The sequence below is a fragment of the Agelaius phoeniceus genome, chromosome 2, assembly GCF_051311805.1.
Source record: "Agelaius phoeniceus isolate bAgePho1 chromosome 2, bAgePho1.hap1, whole genome shotgun sequence".
In the NCBI taxonomy this organism is placed as follows: domain Eukaryota; kingdom Metazoa; phylum Chordata; class Aves; order Passeriformes; family Icteridae; genus Agelaius; species Agelaius phoeniceus.
The window spans coordinates 92,483,404-92,502,900 of record NC_135266.1 but is presented as its reverse complement, the minus strand read 5'-3'; the positions used below and the strand labels follow the sequence as shown (position 1 = coordinate 92,502,900).

At 44.8% G+C, this 19,497-nt stretch overlaps 1 protein-coding gene across 1 annotated transcript; it reads left to right on the top strand.

Moving 5' to 3' along the window:
- Positions 1 to 1,982: 1,982 nt before the first annotated feature.
- PLA1A (phospholipase A1 member A) lies at positions 1,983 to 17,955 on the top strand. The gene is made up of 11 exons (XM_077174268.1): positions 1,983 to 2,067; positions 3,659 to 3,860; positions 5,561 to 5,738; positions 6,438 to 6,546; positions 9,324 to 9,425; positions 10,233 to 10,317; positions 11,168 to 11,340; positions 12,399 to 12,488; positions 12,942 to 13,050; positions 16,412 to 16,576; positions 17,871 to 17,955. Exons 1-11 carry the CDS (start codon positions 1,983 to 1,985, stop codon positions 17,953 to 17,955), a joined length of 1,383 nt encoding a protein of 460 aa, XP_077030383.1.
- Positions 17,956 to 19,497: the final 1,542 nt, after the last annotated feature.

Sequence of the window (19,497 nt, the reverse complement as noted above, 5' to 3'; positions counted from 1 at the left end):
GAAAGTCTTTGCAATAGTGCTCCCATTGCCATTATAATCACTCCCATTGGGAAGCAAAATAAGTGGCATTAACCTTCTGAATTAATATAACTGTAATTACTCTGTAATTAAGTTCACAAGCAATAAACAGAAAACCATTTATACTAAAATAGCTTTACTAGTAAGAGCATTTTAAGCACAGAGTAACTTGAGTGGCTTTTGCTGTTTGCATAAGAAATTGCCATGGTGTGATGCTATAATAAGAACAAATCCAGGAATTATTAAATCTGAGAATTCAGAAAAAAATACTGCTCAGGAAACAGAATTTTCAATTTCATTAAGACATTTCTTTTTTTAAAAACTCCAGTTTTGTGCATTTGCAGAATTATTAAGCACCAGGATGTTGTTTAACAGCTCTGCAAATACACAAAATAAAACCAGATCGGCAAATCTTGGCCAAAGTTATGTTTAACTCTAAGGCTGTAATACTGGTGCCTGCTTTATATTACAAGTAATTTCAAAATTTCCATAGGACTTGGCAAAGAAGAAATGGGCCCATTGGAGTGCACAGGCTTTATCTTACAATCTGAGAATTGTAAGATAAAATAAGATGAATCTGATGCTGGGAATGGAAAGATGAAGCGTGGGCTGGAAGCCAGGAGATGGTTATTGGCATTGCAGTTTTCAGTCTTGGAAAATTGATTGGGTTGACAAACTCAGTCACATATTTGTGAGACACTGAGGACCTGCTTCTTTGACAATAAGAAGCCAGCTTGATCCTGGAGGCAAGCACTTCAGGGTCAGAAGGTATCTCTGCATGTATCTCTGGGAGGATGCAGTTGGGGTGGGATTCAATAGCCCTCCAGGCCAGGCAGCTGAGGCTGCCTAACTTTCAGTGAAAACTGGAGAAATTTATCTCAGAAGATTTGGAGATACAATGAACTTCTGCCTAAAAGAGCCCCAAAGCCTTCAGCTGGAGCAAACTGGGGTAAGGAAATCATTGCTATCACCAGTAGCTCTAACGAAAAGTAGTGTCTGATGCTTTTTGAAATGTCTTTCGTCATCTTCCTGGTCAGACTGAAGAAATTTCTTAATTATGTTGTTCAACTAAGCGACTGTAGATTAGTACCTGGACAGGGAACTTTACTTTGCTCATTACCATTGCTGCCATTTGGCACAGCCAGGGGCAAAGCTGCTTTGTCCAACACGACAGACCAACACAGAGAATATAGGTGTGTCCTTACCTGAAAGCCCATCTCAGCCAGGGATATGGTACCTCCACATCACCAATGCCATGTTACACATCTGGGTGTGCACTTATGCTCCTCCATCTGTATACATCAAAGTGGAAAAGTTTTTTATTCAAAGGTCTTTTTGAAGTATTTGTATGCTTATGATGCTGGTGCATTACTGAAGGGTGCCCCCACCCTAAAAGATGTGGTCTGGGCTTGTTATGGTGATGTGACCAGCAGTTACATTTTAGCCTGCCTTTCCCTCACTTTTCATGTATAATCCACTGTTTTGCCTTTATTAGACTGTTACAGGTATCTGACCAAAAGCAGAAATACAGGAAAGACAGCAATGCAGTAGGAGAATATGATGCAAGGCTGATATGAAGTCCTGGCATGGACTCACTGTGAAGCCTTGTGATAAACCAGCATCCCTAGTCAGAATTTGGCAGAAAGGTCGCGGTAGCAAGGATAAAGCACTGTAACTCTATCGCTTGCTGGGACTGGTTTCACTGGCTGATTTCTGAAGTGAGAATTTCCCTTGAGGAAAGGGAGTTAGGGAGGAAAGGAAGGTCAACATCTCCTTTAACCAAAAAGTCAGTGAAGCCTCTGCTTCAAATTTTGACTAATGGTTAAGTAAGAGCAGAGGTAATTTCTCAAAATCCAAATTTGGTCATTTTCCCAAAAGTGCACAGGCTGATTGATCATTACAGAGTCAAGCTAATCATTAACCAGAGCTGTTTTTCCCCTGAACAATCCTTATACTTGTACTGGATGAACAGGAAGATGGTTGAAGATACGAAGAGAAAACTGCTCATGGTTCTTGCTCTCCTCTTGCTGCCCAGCTCAGCACAAACAGGTAAGAAAAACATGAGTGCCTGGCAAGGGATTGAAGGTTTTACAGAGAAGGATCTGAATTCAATTCTCCCTAAACAAGCTGTATGTCAAGAGGTCCTGGCAATAACCTTGTTAGGTGCCGGGGACAAAAAGTAGTGCAAGAATGGTCCTTTCTTCTCTTATGCTTTGATTCAATTACTCTCAGTGATTTAATTCCATTAACCTGATTTACAAGAATGATCCAGGTTTGTCCTGAAGTGTGAGGAAAAGGGACCATTTAGCCTCTGGCAATGGCATCTTTGCCACATTGCTTCAAAAGTGTGATCTGCATTAGCTGAGAGAAAAATAAACAAATGCCACAATTCCATTTCTTTCTTTAATTGTACAGTCAATGAGACTGCCTTAGTGATCACATCTACAGTGCCACATCACCTGCAGTTTCACTGCAGTGCACCTCCTGCCTTACCTTTACTGATGATCCCCCTCATCTTACGCCATTTCTGACACTCACCGTGCGGGCATTGGGCCCACTTTTGCTACTTAGACTGGCTCATGACCTACATTTTTTCCAAGCTTATCTCTAAAAATATCTCTTTCTTCCTTGTCAGTGCTCAGGAAGACGGAAATAAAAAACAATGAGGGATAGTCACATCCTTCTAGGGGAATCTGAATATTGAATCTCGCCCCTTTGTGCTGACCCGTAGGCTGTGTTTTGTCTAACTGGTGTAAAGTATCTTCTGAGGGAAATTGGGAAGCTGGTTGTTTGATTTAAAAATACATAAATGAATCATTATTTTATCATATGTCAGATTCAAGGCTGCTTCACCTCCTCCAGTCCAGAAAGGGAAGATGCATGTATTGTCATTGCAGCAGGATACCACTACACCAGCTCTTAAAGTAGCACTGCTAGTGACACACACTGCTGAACTTTTGTGCTTGCTTTCTAGCCTAAATTTGCTCAGGTGTAGCTCATAGCTGCAGATCAGATATTTATTTTTTTCTGCCTAGGTCAAAGTGCCTTCCAGCAGCAACCTTTTCCTTCTCATAAAGCATTTTCATGAAGTAAATGAATCAATTGTGACATTATCAGTGACGTATTTTTTCATCAGCATTCTCATGCTTTATCATCAGCATTCTCATATTTATTTCTGGATTTTTGATGCCATTGTCAGTTAGACTTGTACCTTCTACTAAGCCTACCAGAATCTGAATAGAAATATCCCCATTCAGTGGTGATTACCAGTCAGCAACCATTTTTTAAAAAAGCCACCTCATAAATGTACTTAGTAGCTGGTGTAGGTGGCCAATTTGCTTTAAAAACCAGCAAAATATCACTCACCTCATGGTAAAACAATTCTCAGAAGTCAAAGCTGATATGATATCCATGGTTATTTTCCCAGACAGAGGTGGAATTCCATCAAAGGACAGAAACAACTTTATCAGTTGGGTAAAGTTTCCAGTTTGTCTCATTTTAATTTATGCTAGATACTTTTAATCTTTATCAATAGACGTGAAATTGCTTCCTTCATTTTGCTGATGAATTAGAACGAGGGGTGGTTTTTTCCCATTGCACAGACCCAGACTAAATGTGCCACTCCCTCCCTCCTGTGCAGGGAATACAGACAGGCTCTCAGAGCATCACTGTGTGGACTTCCAGAGAGCCAACCTCCTACGGGGCAGCAAACTCAAGGTCCAGTTTCTCCTGTTCACTTCCTCGAGCCCCAGCTGTGGAGAGCTGATTTCAGCTGATGATGGCATCAAGAACTGCAGCTTCAACAGCAGCCTGGACACCAAAATTATTATCCATGGCTTCAGGTGAGAGAAAGAAGAGCACTGTGACTAGGTTTTCACTGGTGAACTAAACACTGCCCGAGCATTCCCAAACACTGGGTGGGCTGGCATGCAACTGTCCTGCTTGTGTGACCTCCTTGTCTTCCCAGCAGAGTGGCTGAATGAAAAACAAGTCCTAAGAGCAGAGTCTGGGATTCTCACCCCCAAACTGGACCCAGGAATTTTATAGGAGGCTGTTGGTGGAAAATGCTGCTGACACCCCACATTACAGCACAACTTGAAGTCCTTTAGTTTGTGACTAGTTGCCTTTTCTTGTGTGTGCCTCACACCCTTTGGAGCCTAAAAAAAGTTAGAAATTGGTATAAATTTCTTCTTTCTTTCTTTCTTTCTTTCTTTCTTTCTTTCTTTCTTTCTTTCTTTCTTTCTTTCTTTCTTTCTTTCTTTCTTTCTTTCTTTCTTTCTTTCTTTCTTTCTTTCTTTCTTTCTTTCTTTCTTTCTTTCTTTCTTTCTTTCTTTCTTTCTTTCTTTCTTTCTTTCTTTCTTTCTTTCTTTCTTTCTTTCTTTCTTTCTTTCTTTCTTTCTTTCTTTCTTTCTTTCTTTCTTTCTTTCTTTCTTTCTTCCTTCCTTCCTTCCTTCCTTCCTTCCTTCCTTCCTTCCTTCTTCCTTTCCTTTCCTTTCCTTTCCTTTCCTTTCCTTTCCTTTCCTTTCCTTTCCTTTCCTTTCCTTTCCTTTCCTTTCCTTTCCTTTCCTTTCCTTTCCTTTCCTTTCCTTTCCTTTCCTTTCCTTTCCTTTCCTTTCCTTTCCTTTCCTTTCCTCTGTGTCTCTTTTTCTTTCTCTTCCCACATCTTTCTCTTTCTTTCCTCTGTTCAACATTTTTAGTTAAGAGGTCTTTTCTTTAAGATTCTTGTCCCTTTAAATTGTCTTCTTGGATTTCATGCCCAATAGCCTGGGTTAGTGAGCCATTTAGAACCCCAAGCAGACAGATTATCCTTCTGTTCTTGAAAGTGTTGGGATTGGAGCTGGGTTTTTCTTTTTAACTGCCATCATTCTGCAAGCTTCTGTGCCATTTTTCAGTCAGGTGTGACCATATAATATTTTTTGTTTTGAAGTGCAGAAGCCTGAATAGAAAGTGCATAGAAAACCAGGATGAAACCACAGCAGATACTGCAGGTTCTTCTCAGAAAAGCAGCTGTTGCCTTCAAGAGAGACAGCACATTCTTCACCAGACAACATTAGGGGAACTGGGCAGAACAGAGCCTCCTTGGTTTTCCTGGAATTCTTTGGTATAGATTCTTATTTTTGATTGTCGAGAGATGAGAAAATGTAGCAATGAAAACCAGGTGATCTGGGCAAGGACTTCCTGCCAGTGGCAGCAGAGAAGGATCCAGGTGTTCCCAGTCACCTCACTTACTCCGGGTGGGCTCTCTGGTGGCTAAATGAATCACCACAGAGACAGTGAGATCTCAGCCTGTGCCCTGCAAATGTTATCTCATTCATTAAAACATCTGGTTCCCTCCCAGATCAGAGCATTCTGGGAAGTGTTATTACACCACCGCAAAAAAAAAATAAAATTTCCAGGTGTGGGTGTCTGGCACAAAAAAAACTTCCAGCCACTGTCTGGCAGCCTCCTCTGAGACATGTGAAGCTCCAGCACAGAGAACAACACAGGGGCACAGGCCCTGCTTGGGGAACAGCTAATATCCTTGTTTCTGGTGACTCCTCAGGGCTTTGGGTACCAAACCTTCCTGGATTGAAGGGCTTGTCCAAGCCATACTGCAGACCAGCCAGGTGAATGTGATCGCAGTGGACTGGGTTTATGGGTCTACAGGAGCCTATCCCTCTGCAGTGGACAATGTCACACAGCTGGCCCTCACCATCTCGCAGTTCATCAGCAAGCTCCTGGTAAGCCACTGTGCATTTCCAGTGCAGGGAGAATGGCCAGGGAGCTGCTCCCAACCTGCTCTATCCAGGAGCTGAACAAGTGGACTTTTTACTCCAGATTTTTCCTTTTACCCTCTTTCAATCCAGGTTTGACCATGCCACCATTTTTCTTCTTCCTTTGGAGTTTTGACATTTTCTGGAAAAAAATCCCAGTTGTCAGCTGCCTCTCCAGTTCAGAACAAACCTATAGTCTGCCTTGGGTCTTCTCAGATCCATATTCACTGGACAGTCTTCTTCTGCTGAGAAATTTTGTCCAGGAAGCTAGAGGGAGTGAGATTTGAGGCTATAATATATTTGCTCTGGGCTTCAGATAGACTTCCCAGTATGTGGAATACCCAGATGTGTCCCATTCTGTTCGTGCCAGCACAGCTGAACAAGACTTCTGCAATCAGGGTGATGAATCCTTGTGTTAACCAGCTACATGTAAACTCCATGAAATGTTTGCAGTTCTGACCAACCTGTTTAGGGCTGGGTTTGCATCTGTGGAACCAAAGAAAGGCCCTGAAAAACAGAAAGTGCAACCCATCATTTCCCTGAGTATTTGGTTTCCCACTGTACACATCAAAAGAAATCCTACATTAGAGCTGCTGTGTGGGCTGGGACAGGGTATTTCACCTTTCTGCTGCAGAAAGAGTAATTTGTATTATTGTCACCCTGCAGGCTCTGGGAGTCCCAGGGACATCTATCCACATCATTGGGGTGAGCCTGGGAGCACATGTCGGGGGCCTGGTGGGGCACTTCCACGGCGGCCGCCTGGGACGGATAACAGGTATCCATTCTGAGTCTGGGAGCCTCCCCTGTCCTTCAGGAGAGAGAATGAAAGAGCAAGAAAGGGGAGTCATTCAGAGTGGTCTTTTAATTTCATAAGGCTTGTGGGCTTCTCCCTAGGTTCTGACAGTGCCTTTCCAACATCAGTCCCCTCCATGCTGCCAAAAGAACACAAGTATTTGCAAAAAGGTGCTTCTACCTCTGCTACACTCTTCAGATTGGTGCCAGCTTAGCATTGGTACGAGCCCTCATTACTAGTGAAAGCCCACAACACCTAGAAGCTTTGCTTCCAAATTATAGCATGCACCTGTGGTTCTTAAAATCAAAGCCCACCATTCAATTGTGGGGGGAGCAGCAGGAGTGAGCTGCTCTGCAAGAAAACATGATCTGAGAGCCAAGGGGACAGTAAGATGGGCAGTGGCCTCAGGCAAGGGATGACTCCTACTGTGTCTGGGCAGGAGAGCAGAGCAGGTCCGGAGACAGGAACCAGGGTCATGCCCAGTCTAGTTTGTAGTGATAAGGCAAGCCCAAGACCAAGCTGGGAAGTCAAGTCAGGACCAAGGCTGACCAACAAGGAAAAGGCCAAGGCATGGCATCCCAACCACACAGCTCAGGCAAGGAACAAATGCAAGAAGAGCCTGAGCCAACATTGGGAGGACCCAGATGAGGCTCCTTGCTGTTCTCCCCCACGAGCTGGCTGTTTCCACAGTAGGCTGGGCTAATGCCACCCAAACAGAGTGTGTGCCAAACAGAGCTGACCTTAAACTCAGCCAGAGGTGTGAGGAAGAGACTCCACTGGGGGAATTGCAGAGCAAAATGGTTATAAGCTGATCCTGTCACTTAGAGGTTTTGGTGCACTCAGGACCTGTTCAGCCTTCAGGAGTGAATCATGAATACAGTCACAGAATCATTTAGGTAAGAAGAAACTTTGGAAGGTCTCTCTAGTCCACACACTACCACCACCACCATCACCCCTTCTCAAAGTGGGGCTGCATTGTATGTCATATCAGATTGTCAAGGGTTTTACTAAATTCAGGGAATCCCCAACAGAGATTCATTTTGATAGGAGGGGAATGCCACTATGAAGGAACAGACAAAGTCTCCAGCAGTGTGGCCTAAACTCCTGCTGCCTCAGCCCATGCTGGTCTGTCTCACAGAGGCATCCTCAGGAAGGTTCTCACTCCACTCTTGGCTGGGCAGTCCAGAGAAATGTTGGTTCAGTTTTCACAGCCACCCATGCTGCATGAAATACAGGCATTTCTTAACAGGAAGTGAATTTGATGTTGAGCCCTTGTTAAAGCTGTGAATCAAAATTTACATTAGGAGAATTTTAGAGTAGTCTCTGTCCTGCACTAGAGTTTTATGATCTTCAGATGAGCAGAAGCAGACACATTTCCATGAAACCATAGTAATAAACTTCATATTTAAGCACCCTTCCCCTATATGTTGTTCACATGTAATACAAGCTCTGTAGATTTATTTATTCCATTTTTAACTCTGCTCGAATACAACCCCTTTTCCACATTCCTGTTTATCCTGTGATTTTATAGGCACACTGGGCATTGCAGATTCCAGTTCAGATTTAGGATCCTGAAGACAGGTTGGCTTAGACCCAAGATATGCCTGATCTCATCTCCTGCCTCCTCACAAATTCCTCACAAAGGAATTTGACCCCAGAGCCACAATTTGCTGGAGTGTATGTTCATATTAGGTTTCTGCCTCCTCACTAAGAATTTTATGCCACACTAAATAACAATTTTCAGTACCTTTTAAAGCTTTTAATTACAACTTGGTCTGTAGAAGTGGGTGGGGAACCTCTCAGCTTTTTGTGCATATCAAGATTAAAGAGCATTAAAATCTTATTTTTAGCTTTTATTTACAGAAAGAACAGAAAAGAAGGCTTTTTCCTTCTTTTTCTCCTTCCCTCTCTCCTCACAAATGCAGACATGCCCATTTGTATATTGTTGATACTGCCTTCTCCATGGAGAATTAATGAGACTGAGTCCAGAGTTGTGAAACCAGCCAGCTCCAAGGTTAATGGCACAAGGAGCAGACCTGCTTCCTAAACTACTGTTGCCTGGGGAGTGACAAAAAGTCTTGTGAGGTTACTTTCTATAAAATGAGAACAGGATAAACCTCAGGAAAAAAAAACCAAAAAAAAACCCAACAAAATCTGCTTCTTGGTATTGCCAAGGATACTTTTCTGTTTTCCTTTGAGTCCACAGAAATTGCTCTAGGAGCAAGTTTTAGGCAAAAATGTAGATGATTGCTAAAGACTCAGTTTTATTTGTGGGGAAAGGGCTCAGAAGCCTCTTTGGTTTAAAATTGTTAGGTAGTATGAAACTTCTGTAATTCCTGAATTGGTTAATGCTTGGGATGCTGAATTCACTGCTGATCTGCAGTGACATTTCTCAGACATGTAGTGCTAATACATATGACAGCACAATTTGGGAAGGCATTAAAAAGTTTCACCCAAACTCCAAGAGATACTATGCACCCACTCTGTTAGAGCTATTTAAGGCTCAGCCATGGCTTTACAGCATAAAACCTTTAGTTAAAACACTGCCAAAGGGTGTGGAACAGTGGGAACAATGCAAGGAAGCTGTAGTGCAAGTTGCTCCTAGCAGAAACTATTCTGGAGCTTGATCACTGCGACCTGGGAATAATTTATTATATCTGCCTAGCACTATTTTTAGAGTTTTAGATAAAATAACTGGTCCCGAAATAAGAAAGAGAGGGGCTGAAGAGTACTTGTTGAGGTGTTTGATTTTGTTACAGCCCTGGATCCTGCAGGCCCTAAGTACACCAGAGCCAGCCCTGAGGAACGCCTGGATCCTGGGGATGCCCTCTTCGTGGAAGCCATTCACACTGATGCTGACAGTAAGCTGGCTTCCCTCTTCCTCAGCCTGGCCTCCTGTTCCTCCTGACATCATTGTTGCTAAGGAGTCTGTAGGCCATTGTCCCTCTTTTTGCCAAACTACTATGAGTTCAAGTTCACTCTTGAGGGAGATTCTTGTTAAGAAAGATTTGATGATGAATTTGTACCCCAGAGCACTTCAAACAACAGACAGGCAGAGTTTGCTACAGCAAAGTGAGTTTATGCAGAACCACCTCAGCATGATTTTTCTGCCTGAAGAGAATTTATAGGTCTAGCCTCCCTTTTTTTTTCCTGCCTGATGTAAGAAAGGTGCCCCCCAGGGTGCTGTTGGAAAGTAACAGAGTCAAACCAAAAGCTGGTGCAACAACAGAGTAACTTCTCTAAAGCACTGAGGATCTGCATAGGCAGAACATGTGCTAAAGAATATTGTGGTGCCTTTGAGTCACACCTTTTGCCTGAAGACCATGAAAACCTCTACCAACACAACTCTCAATTATCCTTCACAATGACACATTAAGGCTGGGGTCAGTTAATTCTCCTTTACATAGAATCAAGAACTAGAGTTGCTGAGCTGGTGGTTAAGACACAGTTTCCAGTCATTTTGATGGCAGGGCCCAGGGCATTTTCTGCCCCATGCATCAAACCTGCACATGTAGGAGCAGGAAATCTGGCCTTGATGTCTCCAGCATTAGGGCTGGCTCCAGTACTACTAATGCTCAAGCAGTTATTGGGACCTATCATCAACATGTATGGTAAAGCCTACAGAAGAGCCAAGGCTGAGAATGAAGTGGCATTTCACCTCCTTTCAGTTTTTGGGATCCGGATTCCTGTAGGCCACATCGATTACTTTGTCAATGGAGGCAAAGATCAGCCAGGATGCCCCCGATTCATCTCTGCAGGTAAGAACACCCTCTGGCCAAGCAGAGAGCTTTCATGGCCATTTAGCAGACTCTGAAATTGCTGCTTGGCAAGCAGCTCTTGCTACAGCCAGGGCAGTCAGCAATGCGAGACAAACATATTCAGAGCCCACACCTCTTCTCAGCAGTACAAGAAGCAGGTGACATTAAAATCACATACAGATCAAGTGTCTTGGCAGCACCACTGTCAGGAGATGTGATTTTGGTGATGCTTCTCTGTGACACAAAACTCTAGCTTCAGTAGAGATGACACTTTGCTAGCAAGGCTCTTAGGTAGCACTAACAAAAGCTGCTTTTTGTTTTCATGCTGGAAGTTGTGTCTACTTAGAGAGACAGTTTGTACAATTACTGTCCTTTTCTTCTAGAGAAGAGGACTCTTCACAGTAAACAGTGTGAACTCATTAACATTCAAATATGTTCTGTATGAGTCAGCTGCATTGAGAGTCAGCTTTCCCGAGACACCTCTGTTACCTCATTTCCCATAGCTGGGGTTTCCACACAGGTGGGAGTCAAAGCTGCTGCACCCCCTTGCAGAGAGCTTGATTGATGGCCTGATTGATGGACACTGACAGAAACATGACATCCCTGTAGTCCTTCTCTTCAAGGAACTCAGTCTGAGAGACAAAAACACTTCTAACTTCCTGCAGAACTTTTCTTGCAGTGGGATCTGGGCTTGTAGCCACAGAAATGCCCTGCAAAATGTTATTAATGGGAAGGTCATCACTGCAGTAACAGTGCTCCTTCACTCCCAGCTCCTTGGGAATGAGCAAAAAGCCTGAAGCTGACAGGAAGACTCATGGCTGCTTTTCTCTGGTTGGTGTTTTCCTTGCCGGCTATGACTTCCTGATCTGTGATCACATGCGGGCCGTGCATCTCTACATCAGTGCCCTGAGCCACCCCTGTCCTATCGTGGGCTTCCCCTGTACAAGTCATCAAGATTTTCTAAATGGTCATTGCCTGGACTGTGCAAAACCCTTCCTGTCCTCCTGTCCCAGAATAGGTACAGTATCAGCATGAGACCTGCCCAGAGCAGATGGCAATACTTTCCTGATGGTGTCAGTGCAGAGCACAGGATGTAGTCCAGATTTCTCTGAGCAGGATTTGCTTTGGATCTGTTTGGGAAGAGTGACAAGCTGTTTTGTTTTCAGGCTTCTGTAGATACAATATGAAAACTCTTATATTAGCCAGGGTAGAACAGCAAAATCTTGAACATTTCTGATCTTTAAACATTTCCTAGATATGTGTTGAAAGAGAGTTTCCAGAATTGCCATCCAGAATCAGTAGGCAATCAGCTCAAAAAAAATGTCTTGTTTAGCGAAGCAGCTGGAAATTTTAGTTCAAGCCTGAAGTCCCAGTCTTCTACACCACTCAGTGTTGCTGAGTCACCTCCTCTTCATAAATTTCTGCCATGGTCACCCCAAAGATGAACTCTTTGGACTGGTAGAAGGTAGTAGGTACCTCTTTTAGGCTTCTTAAACTGGGCTGTGGCATGAAAGTATCCTCTGCTGCTATTTTCAGTATGGTACCAGAGGAACATAAAGAGAGGCCTTTTTTGGTTTAAGTTCTCTCAGATCACCAAAATGGTTCTGTCACCAAACCATTTTGCCAGCTATTCAATGATGCAAGCCACAAGTTATGGTGGTTTCCTCATTTGACCAAGGAATTCAATTTCCCTTGTGTTTGCACTGTCATTTACATCTGCACCAAGTTTCCTGACTTGGTAGTGCTTAGTCTTGCTCATTTTGCACAGATGCAGCTGACAGCACAGTTTGTTGGCAGAGGAATGAAAAGAAAGCCACCAAGAGGTTCTCTGGGGATGATTACCTGGGGTAGCCAGAGGAGGTTTTCTGAGGGAATGTTAACGTGTCAGACATCACAAACTTGTACTTTCTCTGATTTGCACTGGTCTAAGAAAGGGACCTGTTCTCCAAGACAGGGGAGTCAGGCAGGGTGAAAAGGAGGTGACTGATATATATTATATTTCTGTTATATTTCTTACTTATATTTCTGTTCTGTCATTCATGGCTTTCCCTGCACTGACTTTATTTCCTCCTGCAGGCCTGCTGGAGCAGGCAGGTGTCAATATGAGCAGGCTGCCCCAGGAAGTGAAAGTTTTTTTAATGACCAGTCCTTCAGCCCCATTCTGTGGTAAGTAGCATGAGAGAAAAAGGAGCCAGAGGGTTTTGGCCAATGAGGCAGATCCTCTGAGGAGCCCAGGTGGTTACAGCACACTGCCCCATCAGAGTCAGCTGCTGTGGGCCATGGGATCTGAGACACACCACTGAAGAGCAATAACCCTGCACATCTCCTCCATAAAGCCCTTTCCAACAGATTTGTCAGTGTGGGCACAGCCCTGAGCAAACACAGCCATGTGTGTTTCAGGGCTGAAGTACAAGGCATTGAAAATGCTTGTCTGTTCACACTGGGCTATACAGACATGTCCCCTGTGCCTCACACAGCACAGAGACTTGATTCTTTCTTATGTCTGTTCAATCTTTTCTGCTGGTGGGGCCAGGGAATGAGTGCTAGAGCCCCTCTTCTGTCATGGGCGGGTCCTACAGATAGTACATGTCCTCACACCCACATTCTTTTCTTGCTCAGTCCACCACAGCCTGGTTGAGTTCCAGCTGCAGAAGAAAAGAAACAGAATCACCATCATTGAGATCAGTTTCAGCAGCAACAGCACCAAGGACACAGCAAAAATCATCATGTGAGTGACAGTGCTTCCTTCTGGCCTGTTTTTTCCCAGCTCCATGAGTAAGGATGTTTTATCCTAGCCCAGGAAAAGCACAACAAAGTGTATTTCCCTAAGTGATGAACCACAACCTTGTTTCTTGAGTCCCACCCCATTTTCCTTAAATTCCTTGAAGAATCAGGCATGTGCTACCATTACTCAGTAACCCTGACTGGGTCCATGTCTTTCCCAAGTGCACAAAGCAGTAGGAACAGCCTGGGAGCCCCAGATTTGCATCCTTTTGTGTGGCTACGCTGGTTCCTTTTCCACACCATACCCTGACCTGGCTCCACTTCAAACTGAATCACTGTCAGATAGTTATTAGCCCTGCCATGGCAGACAGGGGTGGCTTACAGCAGAACCCAAATCCACCAGAGGCTCCAGAGGGATGGACTGGGTGGCTTAGACATTTCTCTTGATGCCCAAGAGGGTAGCAGTTGCAAAGAGGAGACAAGTGCACCTCAGCATAGTCAGAAATGTGTCAGGACTTGTTGCCTCTGCAGTAAGGGAGGAATGCTCTCACACCCATTGCAGGCAAAAGCAAGGGGCAGGGGACCAAGATCCACTGTGTAGACAGAAAGATGCCTCGAAAACACCACCCTCCACCAGATTGTGTCTGAATTAAAAGATCAGACTCCACAGCTTCCACAGCTCTTGCCACCAGGGGATCTCCCCACCACAACAAGTTCCCCAGAGTCTTCCTCACTTCTTTCTACTCCTTGCCCATTGCTCTGGACTGGGAACCACAATGCAGCTAGGACATGCTGCTGGCTGCCTCAGGAAGCAGGACAGCAGCCTGATAAAGAGTCCCAGCCAGCTCTCCTGGCATCACAGGGGTTCCAGTGCTGGCTCCCACACAGTCCTTACTGCTAAGCCAAAATATTGTGACCTGGAGCTAACTGTGTTGCTGATTCAGTCGTGGGCACCAGGAGGCAGGGGGAGAAATGGGGAAGGGGAAGCCACACTCCAGGGTACTTTCCAGAGTGACGCAGATGCTTGGTCACAGATTTCCAGCCAGGCACTAGAATCTGGGTTTGTACTCCAGCCTGGTGGAGCTCAGTCTGCTCAACTCCTCCTGGTTTGGAAGCCAAATCTGCCTTTTCCACAGATGCAGGAGGGAAGAAATAGTAGTGCCCAGGTCAGAGCAGGACCCGTGCGGCGCTCCCACTGGCAGCTGTCGGACACTAGGTTTGGTGGGAGTCCAGCAGGAGGCATGTGAGCGCTGGAGGGAAAGGAAGTGAGCCAGGCAGGCAATCCCGAGGCTTTGCTGTACCCTCCGGTTTAATGAGACAGTGGAGTTAGAGCAGGGTAACCGAGCCAGAGATGCCCTGCGGGGGGGAGCAGCAGCTGTGTTTCTCTTAAATGCCTTTCTTAGAAGCACAAGGCTAAACTGAAAAATTTGCTTACAGCTATAAACCTACAGATTTGAGAGTATAAAATTGAAGATACCCATTTTATTTACCACTAGTAGCAAAGGGCAAATTTCCCTGCTGTAGGCAAAGCTCAGCCTTCCAGTGCAGTCAAGCTCAGAGTATCAAATGGGCATCTAAACATAGATCCTCACATCACAGTTGAGACACTGATCGATCAGTGACTTATCTCAGATGATCTGTCATGTATATCATGCTGCAGTTTCCCAGAAGTGCAGAGGGACTTACTTGGGACTGTTCAGCTAAAGGACTCAAATGGTTGTGTCTTGCCTCAAACTGCCCTTCTCATCTCCTCTACCAAATATCCATTCCAATCTTACTTCTCCCCACATGTTACTCAGAATGGCCCAAGAGACATGTCCCCAAGCTTCAATAGCTGACATGGATGGGCCTGATGAGTGAGGAGTTTGTTACACAGGACACATCCCAGCTCCACTGCTGTGTGCTTACACATCACATGACATCATCCCCCATATCCAAGAAAACATATCTCTGAAGCCAGCCAAGTCTCATAAATCCATCCAAACGTTGTGCAGGATTGGACCAAGTGTCAGTCCTAGGAGTGGCTCTTCCAGCATGGTTAACTGTACTGCATTCCTCTGTCCATGGACAACATGCCATAGAGAGATGGCCCCCATTTGTTATCCATTATTCACTTTTATAACCACAATTTTGCCATGTTTCTTATTTTTAGCAGCTTCAAGCCAGACACAGACACACAGAACCCAGCAACTACTTCTGCAGTCTAAGGGAGGGACTGGGTGTGCTGCTGTGGGTTGGCTGCTGTGAGTGCAGCTGTCAGCCCATGCCTGAGAGTTTAGCCTTTGTTAGCAGAATTGTAGGCTCTTCCTGACCCTTTTGTCACCTCTCCCCTTTCCCTGCCATCATGTTTCTGATCAGACAGTCACCCAGGTGGTTCTGGGACTGTGCCAAGCCAGCTGCACACGTCATTCTTCATGAGCACAAGGAAATCAATGATCTCCATGCTCTAGGAGGTGCCAAATAGATCAAGTGCAAGGCCCCCTGGATGGACTCCATAGAAGGGACTTAGAATACCTGGGCAGCACAGATCTGTGGCACACAACTCACTGGGCTCTGGTCATTGGCTCATTAACAAACCTCTGTCATTTCTCAGTTCACATTGCCTGGGTAAGAGCATAGGAATGGACAAAGGTCCCTCTATCCAAGCATCCCACCTTCAACATGACCAAAAGCAAGTAGCTACAGAAGAGTATAAAAAATATCTCTTTGAAAGCATGTAGCAATACTTCCCCAAAGAGTTTCCCTGTGTCTAGTTACATCTCAGGGACTTTCAGAGCCAGAGATCATTATCCTTACTAGCTTTTGTATTCCACAAACCTGTCCAGTCCCCCTCCCTTGACTTGCACAGCCATATGAACTTCCTGGCATTCACAACATCCCAAAGCAAGGATTATAACAGCTGGAAAGGAGTGGTACTCTGTCCAGTGGGCATTCTTATTGAGCCTGACACCTCTTAGCTTTCTTTGAGGACTGTGTGTACTGAGGATCAGTTTGTGTACTGATCCCCACTGATCCCTATCCATGCCATTCACCATTCCACAGATGTTGACTTATCTGCTACTTACCTCTCTGTGGCAAGCTGAGCAGTGTTTCAATCAATATGCAACAGTAAGAAGAGCTGGTGATGGAAGGAAAGCTATTTATACAGCAATATTCCTGAATACAGAGATAAAACATGGAGAGACAGCCTGTAAAACGCTCATGCAATGCCTTATTTTGACAGACGAGTCTTCTCACTCCATTTTGTTATGTGAGGGCTTCACAACAACACCACAGATTCCTCCAGTGTTTCCATGGATGTGCACGTGGACTGTATCTGCAGGCTGGCCGAACACATCCCTCACATCTCTCATCCTGCCTTGCAGACCCAAGGACCAGGAGACAGGCAAACGGCTGCTAGCCCACCGAGTTCCCCTCTGCCAGATAAACACTGTGACCCTCAAGTATATCCCCAGGAATCATTTTTGGAGCAAGGATGAGCCATTCATTGTTGGCAAATTCTGTGTAGCACCACTGCCTCTCAATAGCAGGTAAGCCTCAGGAATGTCATACAGGGATGCACTGAGCCTATGGATGCAGCCTGTGGTTTGTTTTGCATTTTTCCTCATGTTTAGGGAAACACTTAAAGAAGTCTTTTGCATCACCTCTGTGTCCCCATGTAACTCATTTTGTACTTGTGAAAGAGAAAAGCTACAAAGGTAGTTGTCTGGGAGTTTTTCAAAATTCTTTCCCCAGGATAAAAGTGTTGTGCCATGGAAGGAATAGGGCTGCAACTCACATCACCTTGAAGATACTTAAGTCACAAACCATGGCAAGAGCTTGTACTAACTAGAATTTATTCTTTTGTCCTTGTTTGCCCTCTCCATCTTCCCCTGTCAACAATGGGCCCCCATCTAAAACGTGACAGGCAAACATTTTTCAGGATGAGACAACAGAAGACCAATAATATATTTCTGTGTCTTATACAGCAAGGTTTATAAAGCTCTAAGGCTATAGACAACCATTTTGGCATTTTCTAGGTCAGACATGGTAGAGTATATACCTTCAGCCATAGTTACCTTTCCCAGAGTAAAAGCAGCCAAGTCCTTCTCATCCTGAGAGAGATAATTGTCTTCTCCATAATGCAACATTCTTGACAGGAGTTTTGCAGATCCAAAGTTCTTGCAGGCAGGACAAAACAGTTGGGTTTATACTGACACATTCAATTGTCCATCCACATTGTTTCTGAAATGCTGGCTAAAGGCTGAAGCAAGCTAGTGGATACTTCAAAGTAGGTTCAAATTCTGTTTTGATGGACAGTAAGGAGGCTGAAGTTCTACTATCTATCTACCTATATCCAGTAGTCTCAGACAGGGGAAGAAAAAAGGCAATCCTATATCAATACCAGGTACTCCCTTGAGTATAAGGACTATTCCTTACTAGCATGTTTTGCACTCCAGAGTTGGGATGGATGTGTTTTTATCCCTTATGAATGGGACAGCAAGGGACATTACCTGAAAGAGGTGCTAACCTGCACTCCTGGAAGCACTGGACTTGGCTTTGGTACAGATAGAAATCTGTAGAGTTGCACAGGCTCACAACTGTGCTTCTGTCACTACGCTGGGAACACTCAGAGCAGCAGTGGTGCTGCTCAGTTCAAGGGAAAGGTGAAGGACACAAGCCCATGCACATCCTTCCTGCCAGTTCATCCCAGCCAGAGCATAGCACCCCATTCCCTACCCTTTGAAAAGCAGTTTAGAGTCCAGCACTTTGCTTGCTTCTGTGTTAGGATAGGAACCTGCACCTGCCAATGCCCAGCCTGACCTCTCTGTGCTCTTCCCACAGCAGGACAATGTCATGTCTGCCCTGGGGCCTCACCCTCCCCAGCAAAACAGACATCTCCTATGACCTGCCTACTGCTTGTGCCTAGCTCTGCCTTCAGGACACACAGAACCAGAAAGGAGTCCTAAACCTATTGCTGCTCTCTTCTCCCAGATGATCCTTTCACCATAAAACTGGATGGGTTTTTTACTCCCTGCATTAGGGACAAGATGTCAAGGAAAAGAAGTACATGGCAGATTGACAAATACAAGGTTAACTGGTTACAGCAAAATCTTCCAGTTAAAAGACTGGATTGACACTTTTGTCTCATGGGTCCTGTACCCAGCTCTCAAAGTGAGACAGGAAAGTAATTTAATCTTGAGGCTTGAATCTGTATGAAAGAAGGAGTGGATAATATAATTCTTTTTATAGTGGGACTATTAGTATAATTCATTAGTGGTTTATATATAAACTGTTCTGTAATCTTCATATTAAAGGTGAGAGCTGTTATTTTTCCTCACCAAGAGGAAACTGTGTGGTCCATGTTTGGCACATGAAGGAGTCATTCTTAGCCAGAGCTCCAAAGGGAAACTCACTAGTCTCACCTACAAGATGCTTTCAGAAGGAGACCCTATTGATTTCACAGCACATAAATCTCTCTGAAGCTCACATGAAGTGAAGCAGGCACCAGGAGCAGCACAGAGCTCTCACATCCAATTTTGCACTGCTTTCACCATCTGCCCAGAATAGAAGGTAGTAGGAGAATGGAGCACTGTAGCAACAGGGCCACCTACCACAAATGAATCCCAGGAGCTCAGTACAGCCGTTCAGACCTGAAAAAGTAGTTGAAGTCTGGAAATAATTGGTGAAAGATTACAGAGGGATGCATGACCACAGAAACAACACACCCACACTTTTTCCACACCACGATACGTATACAAATTAAAGAGGTGACAAGTCTTTCATCATTTTTGCCTACAAATCACATCTTCTGTTGACCATTTTCTCTGGTTCCCTGTACTGGCTTCACTGAGAGATAGAAAAGTGCACCAGGAATTCCATGATCAGGGGTGAGGGACATGCTAAAAGCATTGAAGAATTATCTCAAGTCATTTGCCATGAGCTGTCACTCCTGCTCCACTAGACAGTGTCACAGCAGGATTAGCTCCTGCATTCAGTTTACATCCAAGATTTTGGGCCCTGCCTTATGACTGTTGGAAAGGAGAGCTAAGAAACACCATCTCCAACACACACTTGGGAGGGGGATAGAGCTGGACTCTGACAACCTGAGGGAGATCCAGGTTAGTTGGCACCATGATTGAAGAGTTTCCTGGGATCTTCTTGTTGAAGACTGGAATATAAGCTCAGCAGACACCTGTGAAGGGCAGTGTGTAATTCAGCCCAGCCTGGTCCACTGCTTCAGGCAGTTGCATAAAGCACCTCAACAGATGCACCCAGTTCCCCTGCACATTTCAGCTCCTTTGCAGAAGAGACCCCCGCAGCTCCCATGTCAATCTGCTGCAGACATTTCTGAGCTGTGAAAGGCAGTGGAGTCAGGCTGAATCACCAATGTATTGACAGAGCATGGTAACAGCCATGAGCAGGATGATTCCCAGGCCTGGGGAAGCCCCATTCTCCTGCCCTGGTGTGG